The sequence below is a fragment of the Cryptomeria japonica genome, chromosome 10 (genome assembly GCF_030272615.1).
Source record: "Cryptomeria japonica chromosome 10, Sugi_1.0, whole genome shotgun sequence".
Lineage (NCBI taxonomy): Eukaryota > Viridiplantae > Streptophyta > Pinopsida > Cupressales > Cupressaceae > Cryptomeria > Cryptomeria japonica.
This window is the reverse complement of record NC_081414.1, coordinates 666,776,174-666,784,820: the sequence shown is the minus strand read 5'-3', so window position 1 is coordinate 666,784,820 and position 8,647 is coordinate 666,776,174. Positions and strand designations below refer to the sequence as shown.

The 8,647-nt window shown below is 30.6% G+C and overlaps 1 protein-coding gene across 1 annotated transcript; it reads right to left on the bottom strand.

Annotated features, from left to right (window-relative positions):
* Window positions 1-2,521: 2,521 nt before the first annotated feature.
* On the bottom strand, window positions 2,522-3,463 carry LOC131027569 (uncharacterized). Its single transcript, XM_057957654.2, has one exon. It carries the CDS (start codon window positions 3,253-3,255, stop codon window positions 2,866-2,868), a length of 390 nt encoding a protein of 129 aa, XP_057813637.1. The 5' UTR covers window positions 3,256-3,463; the 3' UTR covers window positions 2,522-2,865.
* Window positions 3,464-8,647: the final 5,184 nt, after the last annotated feature.

The following is an 8,647-nucleotide window of genomic DNA, read 5'->3' as shown; positions in this document are numbered from 1 at the left end:
ATAATTTTATTTTTTCAATTAAAATTTTATATAAAATTTGATGTAATTTTGACATTACTTTTTTTTGAATTCTTAAGTTAATTAGTAAAAATGTAGTAGCCTACAAGATATTATTGGACTTTTCCATCTATAAATATCTTGAATATCTATCTTCCTAGAACTTTAATCCTTATGCCAATGATGATTAGGTGTATAGTTTAGATGAATCTCATTGTGAGCTTTTAAAGGTACAATACCTTTTATTACTCAAAAACCTTCTCCAAAACTATTAAGAAAAGTTTTCTTAGGTCAAATTATTAACTTTAGAAATTATATTAAATTTAAACCCAAAGATTGGGATAAAGATATCATTAATTTAGATAGTGGTCATTCATTTTTCTCCACATCTTCTAAAAGATTCTTTCTAGATCCATCCTTGGTACTCATCATTTGCAACCTTTCCATTGCAACCTTTCCATCTCCATTATTGACCATAAGAAAATGTTTTTTATGAATAGAATGGGCCATTGCCTATAGAAAACACATTTTGTTTCTTAGAGTATTATTTTGACAAGGTATATGATCGCATGTGATTTCTTAACCATGAATTCAACAATGTCTTTCATAAAGCCACTAGAAATGTCTTCCTTCCAATCATTGTATGTTCTTGATGCTAAATTATTTGTCTTTTTTAGATTACAAGTGGGATTTATCTTCCCTCTTTTGTCTAGTAGTTTATTGATGACAAATTCTTACATAATTGTTCTCACGGAGTAGAACTAAGAGTCTTATAAAGAAACCATAATATTTTGATTCAAATATGTAATAGAATAAAGATTGAATATTATAAGTAAAATCTACAAATTTAGCAAGATTAACAAGTAGTTGTATTTTTAATTGCCCCCCCCCTCACACTTGGATCTATACAATTGCCAAAGTTTAGAAAGATGATTTTGAGCAAATAAAATCCATCACTTCCCTTTTGAGGAGCTGAAATTGAGTACAAGGCTCACCCATATTGACCTTGCCCATCTTAAATGTGTATGTTATAAAATGAAGACCTTTAAGCATTATTTATTTGTATTTCCTTTATGTCGAAAATTCTTGGAAATGGATTCATTGTCTTTTGGATGGAAGGTTGCCCATATTGAGGACCTTTAAACATTTCTTCTTTAGACTTCCCTCATGCCCAAATTCTTGGAATTGGATTCATGATCTTTATTTGGACTATTCATTTTGGGAATATTTCTTATTGGCCAACTTATATTTGTTAGAATTTTAATATAGTTAGTGTTATTACAATAAAGATATTGATTGCAATTTTTCTTTATAAGAAAGTTAGTGTTATTACTTTTACAATATTTATCCCCTCAATTCAATTATTGGAAGAGTTCACCATGTGTCTTCCTAGGGCAAAACATGATGCTACCTTGTCAACTCTACCTATTAGAGAGATGCCTATGATGACTAAGAGATTATGGATTATGAATATGACAAGTTAAGTATACTAGAAAAAAAAATGTATAAATTTTGACAAAGTAAAAATCTTAAAAAATATAACTTATAAATATATAAACTAAAGATACAAAATTAATTTGACATATTTAGCAAGAGTTTCAAATAAAAAACCTTCTTAAATAAAAATTAAGAGACTATAAGAAAGAAATCAAACTATCTATAGTTAATAACAAATATTATTATAATTCCAATCTTAAATAAAAATTAAGAGACTATACAAAAAAAAAATCAAGTTACCTATAGTTAATAACGAATATTATTATAATTCCAATTTTCCTTTTCTCTTGGTTTTTGCGCAAACAAATAACTCACTGATCTTTTTTGAGTCAAAATCTTTTAGAACAGGAAGAAAAATAAATGCATGCCTAGGATGGATATTTTAAAAATCCTTTAGGTTAAAAAAAAATAGTAAATAAAACATAAGAATAAACAAAATGCACGCCTTAAGGGATATTTTAAAATTCTTTAGGTTCAAAAAAATGGAAAATAAAACATAAGAAATAAACAATCACAATAATCAGGTGTCAATCAATATTTAAGCATCTGATAGGATGTTATCATCTTAAGGTTACCCATTGAAAAAAAAAAATTCTTCAATTTGAAATTCAAGCAATTTACTCAAAAAAAATCCAAGGCTCAAGATTGAAGTTCAGTGACTTTGTAGTCATCCATTAGAGAAAATTACCAGTCACACTTCCAACACCAAAAAAAATTAAACAATTTACTCAAGCAAAACAGTCAAGGCTTAATATTGACCTATTAACAGATAAATGTAATCCATAAGATTACCCATAAAAAGATAGTATCTTTTCAGTGACTTCCAAAATGATACAACCAAAATGATACAACCAATTTACTCCCTAAAAAATTTCAAGACATTTGATTGAAACCCCTTGAACAGATCAAAATCATCCTTATGAACAGAGAATCATCTTTAGACTATCCATATAATGTATTCCCACTCTCAGTCACACTTCCAAAAACAAAACAGTCAAGGATCAATAGTGAAGCCATTAACAAATAAGTGTCTTTTAAGATTATCAGAAAAAAATAGTTATCTTTCCAATCACTTCTAAAAGATTCAAACAATTTACTCCCTCAAAAAATTCAAGACTCAAGATTGAAACCTCTTAAACAGATCAGAGTCATCCTTAAGGCTACCCATAACAAAAGATTTAATATAATCCCAGTCACACTTCAAAAAGATTCAACCAATCTAATCCCTCAGAAAAATTCAGAGCTCAAGATTGAAGCCCCTTAAACCATCACAACCATCTCTACTCCAAACCTAACCTAAATGCATTTCAAGCATCTAATCAATTGAAATGCACAAAACCCAAATCTTGCAAAACTCCTTACCAGCTACTCTTAAGTGCATGTAAACTTTGTAACAGCCTTTGTGCCCTCAGACACTGCATGCTTTGCAAGCTCCCCTGGGAAGATCAACCTTGCAGCAGTCTGAATCTCTCTTGAAGTAACAGTAGGTTTGTTGTTATAAGTTGCAAGCCTGCATGCCTCTGAAGCAAGCTTCTCAAAGATATCATTCACAAAAGAATTCATGATACCCATTGCCTTTGAAGAAATCCCTGTATCAGGATGGACCTGCTTTAAAACCTTGAATATGTAAGCCTTGAATGTCTCTGCAACTTTCTTCGCCCTCTTCTTTCTGCGCATGGAATGCAAGTCTGTGTTCTTATGTAACTTGGGTAATGGCTGCTTTCCAGCCTTCACATTTGATTTGGAAGTAGTTTGATTCATTGTTCAACAATGCGGCTTTCAATCTGAGAAACCCAAAAGATTTATTGCAGTTTCATAGTCTGTGAAAGAAAAAGAAAACTGGTTTGGAAATGAAAAATGAAAATGGTGGAGGATAAAAAGATAGTGGAAAGACCATCAATAAAGTCGAATAAGATGGAGGGAAGTTATAAGAAGAGACGTGCAGAAATGGAAGGTTAGCTGTCCGTTATTGGAGAGGGCCGTTGAAACCATCAACTGTCTTAAGCTTTTCTCCTTTCACAAAGGCATGTTTTTTACTTTCTTTTTTTGTTTTTAGGTTTTTTCCCATCCTCACCCAATTGGGGTTAACATCTTTTAAAGTCGAGGAAGGAAACAAAGAAATAAGTTTTTTTTATTAAGAAGAGTTGGTTTAGTAATTAGTTATCATTTTATGTTAGTAGATTATGAGTGGGTCATATATAAATCATAATTAAATTAGTGTTTTAGTGTTTTTCTTTTCAGTTTTTTTTTCATAGAAATTTGACTCATTTTTCAATAGAAAGAAACAAAGAAATCAGGTTTTTTTTTTCCAAAAAGAGTTGGTTTTGTAGTTAGTTATAATTCATATTATAAGTGTATACTAGTAGATTATGAGAGGGTGGGTTATAAATCATAATTAAATTAGTGTATTTGGATTTGGGTTTCTTTTCATAGCCACTTAATTGGAGGTTAACATCTCTTAGAATCAAATGAATTTAACTCCTTTTCCAACATAAGGAAACAAAGAAACAAGGTTCCCAAGATGATTTGGTCTCAAGTAGATTATGAGTGGGTAAGTTATAACTCATAATTAAATTAGTGTTTTTCTTGTTGGGTTTCTTTTAATAGCCACCCAATTGGGGATTAACATATCTTTTAGAGACCAAGGAATTTAACTCCTTTTCTAACAAATGAAAAAAAGAAAGAAGGTTTTTTTTTCCAAGTAGAGTTGGTTTTGTAGTTAGTTATAACCCATAATATAAGTGTATGCTAGTAGACTATGAGTGGGTGAGTTATAAATTATAATTAACTTGATGTTTTTCTTTTTGAGTTTATTTTCATAGCCACCCAATTGAGGGTTAACATCTTTTAGAGTTAAGAAAACAAAGAAACAAGGTTTTCTTTTGTTTGTTTTTTTTCTCAAGAAGAAATGGTTTTATAGTTAGTTATAACCCATAATATAAGTGTATGCTAGTAGATTATGAGTGGGTGAATTATACATAATAATTAAATTAGGGTTTTTTAATTTGAATATCAAATTTTGGAATCAAAGATATAGTTGTAGATTACAACCAAGTTAAATCTACAATTTTAGATTTAATCTAGGTCAATGAATGGGGAATCTATATATTAGATTTGGATTTTTAGGATGTGTGGAGTTAGGCCTAATTAAGGCTCTAGTTAATTGCTAGATTTTATGTAGAAACATGGCAATTGGACATTAGTCATTGCATTTAAGTCTAAATTAAAGGACAAAAGTGCAAGGTGTGCACTTTTCACCCTTGCATTTTATCCCCATTTTGTTTAACATGTTAACTAATATGAATTATTCATGTCGATGTAAACAATCAATCAATATGAAAGTAAATTTAACTAGCACTCATTAGAAGGATATAGATAGGGGCAAAATTTATCTATGTGTTCTGTGTAATGAATTCTCTTTCTTAGATTCTATAGGCACACAATTCTATGAGTAAATCTAAAAGATAAATTCAAAAGACCATCAACAAGTACTTAATAATGTCAACAAATAAAATTCAAAGATAAAAAAGGATACATGGTTGTGAAGGAGCTTGCAACCAAAGATAATGTGTACAAAGGAGCCTGCAATAAAATGGTGATATGGTTGCAAAGGATTCTCCAAGAAAAGGATGAACAATTTGGTTGTAAATTAGCCTACAATAAACTTAAGTGATGTGCTTATAAATAAACTCATGCTAATGAATTAATATATACAATTGTAAAGGAACCTAAGCAAAAAAAATTGATATATATGATTGTAAAGGAGCCTTCAACAAAATTGATAGTCATGCAACAAATAAGTTTGAAATATTGTAGTTACAAAGGAGCTTTCATAAAAATATGATTACGAAAGAACCAACACAAAGTATGGCTATAAGAGAGCCAACATAATCATGAAATAGTCACTAAAATCATAGTGATCAAAGAGTGCTAGTGATATCATACAACTTTACCAATTAGCTACATATAAAAGATATGATGGATTAGAGGAGAGGACAATATATATGATCATGTGGTGCAAACACAAAGGTGCACTCACTTAAGGGATAAATAGAAATCCACAAAGGAAAAATATGTCATCATTAATCTAAGTGGGGTTCAATCTAACCCACCTAAACCTAACCCTTCTTATATCAAACCCTCTTCTACATATGAAATTGCTTAAATAACTATCATTTAAGCCTATCATTTTCTTACACATGGAAAGGGCTTTAATGTAATTCCCCTCTTATATTGAAGCCCCTTACATAGTTCCTATTTGTGTGGCCATTTTTTTTCTCCAAATTAGTTTTAATGGTTTTAATGAACAAAAATTGTCACTTTGGATCGTATTTTGATGATCAAACAACCATAAAACATAAAATCTTATAGATAAATAGTCTTCTCTATAATACATTTAAATAAATAAAAAATATTATTTATTTTTTAAAATTATATTTTCAAATCAATAGAAATTCATTAAAAAAATAATGTCATGATTTTGAGACATTGGAGAAAATAGTAAACTATACATACATATACGTATGCATGCATGCATGCATGGATGTGTGTGTGTGTGTGTGTGTGTGTGTGTGTGTGTGTGTGTGTGTGTGTGTGTGTGTGTGTGTGTGTGTGTGTGTGTGTGTGTGTGTGTGTGTGTGTGTGTGTCTATATATACATATGTATATGTATATGTATTTATGTGTGTATGCATCTATCTGTGTATGTATATCCAAATGTATATGTATATATGTACATATATATGTGTGTATGCATATGTGTGTATACATATATATGTATAGCACACACATATATATGTACACATACATATATATATATATATATATATATATATATATATTTATATATACATACATATACTTACATGCATACATACATGTATATATGTGTGTGTACATAAATATATGTATGATGTATGTATGCATGTACATATACATATACATATACATATACATATACATATATATGTACATAAACATATGTATATGTACATATCTACATACATATATTACATGTGTGCATGGGGGGATTTATGTTTTGAGAACAAATAAAAAACATATTATTTTTAGTTCATGTGTTAGGAAAAGCATTACTCATTTAAAAATAGTAAGTATAATAAACACCTTATTATAAACGAATCAAATGTGATAGAAAATTTTCCCATTTTAAAAAAAAATTAAATAAATAAAATTTACATAATTTCTTTTTTATAAATCATTATTTTATATCTTTAAATTCTTTATTTTTTCACTATCATAATTAACAAAATGTGATGAATTTTTAAAATGTTGATTTTGATTGTCTTAAAAGAAAAGAAAAGAAAAAGGCATACTATTGTACTAAAACCCCATATAAAACTCAATAATCATGTAGCAAGTGTCATATATAACATCATGTGACAATGTGGGGGGTTTTGGATTGGTCATGCCTAGTTCATTTGGTCCCACTGCTTCTAATAAAGGGAGATTTGCTCCTAGTGCTTATGTTGGGGTCCTAGGTGATTATGCCTAGACTTATTATTGTTTCTAGTAGTTAGATGTGTGTTCATGCTGTCAGTTTTACTATTGTTGGGATAGTCCATGGGCTCAATCATTCGATTATGAGGACCCCCCTTTTCAATGTTTTCATTGCTTCTCAACTGGTCACTTGGCCACAAATTATTCTCTCTTGCACCAAAAAGGAACTACTACTTGGTGGAAGGATGTTAATCATGATCACTTGACTATCTAGGCTTCTAGTTCTTTTTCTAATGATGACTCCTAGTATTATGATGAGCCTCATGCTCCTGGTGTGTCCTTCTCATGCCCTGCAGACCCTATTGGGTAATATTATGCTTCATTCTTGCAACTTACTTTTTTTGTTGCTCCTATTTACCTCTAACCTCTAGTAAAGGATGTTTGCCTTTTGCCTCATCAGTCTATTGCCTCTTTGTGTGATAACAAGCCCTCCATGAGGGCTTTCCCTCTTGCTTCCCCATGCAACGGTATTGTAGATGATACTATTGCTTAGACTATTATTAGCTAATGAAAGAAAGGTATTTCTTCCTCTTCCCAAACTCATCCTCGAATTCTAGGTGTAAGTTCAACCTTCTCTTGATGTAAGATTGCTTGTAGTTATTTTCTTGTGTTGTAAGTGATATGTTAATGGCGTTTGTACATCTACCCTTGGGATTTTGGTTGGAAAATTTTTAGCACCTAAGTTATGTGTGTCCCTCTCCTAAAGTTTGACCTACTCATGAATATACCTTGGAGCAAGAGGATGATACTATTCCCCTTCATGGAAATATTTCCAATGCTCTCCCTCCTTAAGGTAAAGCTTTAATGCATAAATAACCTAATCAAGTCAATTCTATTTTTTATACCAAGAAACTAAAAAGACCTCCTAGCTATTCTTTAGAGTTACAAAATATGAACTTAAAATGTCTAAAACATATAACACAAGAATCAACAAGCAAAATTCCAATGTTCTTCTCACTTATCTACCTTCCCCCCTCATCTTAAGAAACATGATGGTAGGGAACCTAATCATGTTGAAAAAATTCATGCCACCTTAGCTAAGATCTCGCTTTAGAATTTGATTCAAGCTTCACCATCATGCCATGGGTTAATCCAAGAAGCCTTACAAAAGGTAGTTTCCCGTCCTTCTTCTTAACCAGATGATATTACATTCTCACAAAATGAATTTCCTTATATAGAGGTTGAAAAGAAAATGATCCCCTTATGATTACTCCTTGCATTTATGAGCAAAGAATAAGAGGTACCTTAATTGATAATGGGTCAGCCCTTAAGATTTCTCATGTTGACTTATTAGATAATTTAAATTGGGATTATGCTTCCATTCAACCTAATTCTCTTTGTGTTTGTGGCTTTGATAATTTTTCTACAGAGTCACTTGGTATAGTCATATTACCTATAAAAGTAGGACCTATGACTTTATATACTCCTATCCATGTCATGCCCAAATAATCTTAATTATAATATGCTTCTAGATAAATTGTGGGTTCATGTTATGAAAGGAATCACATCTACTCTTCACCGCACAATCAAATTCATACATCACAATTAAATCCACATGATCAAGGTTGATCCTCCTCCGTACAATATTATTCTTGAGATGAAGTAGGATGCATATGTCCATTTCACACTATGATTCC

Excerpts from the sequence above, each read along its gene's own strand:
- LOC131027569 (XM_057957654.2), bottom strand. The coding sequence starts at position 3,255 with ATGAATCAAACTACTTCCAAATCAAATGTGAAGGCTGGAAAGCAGCCA.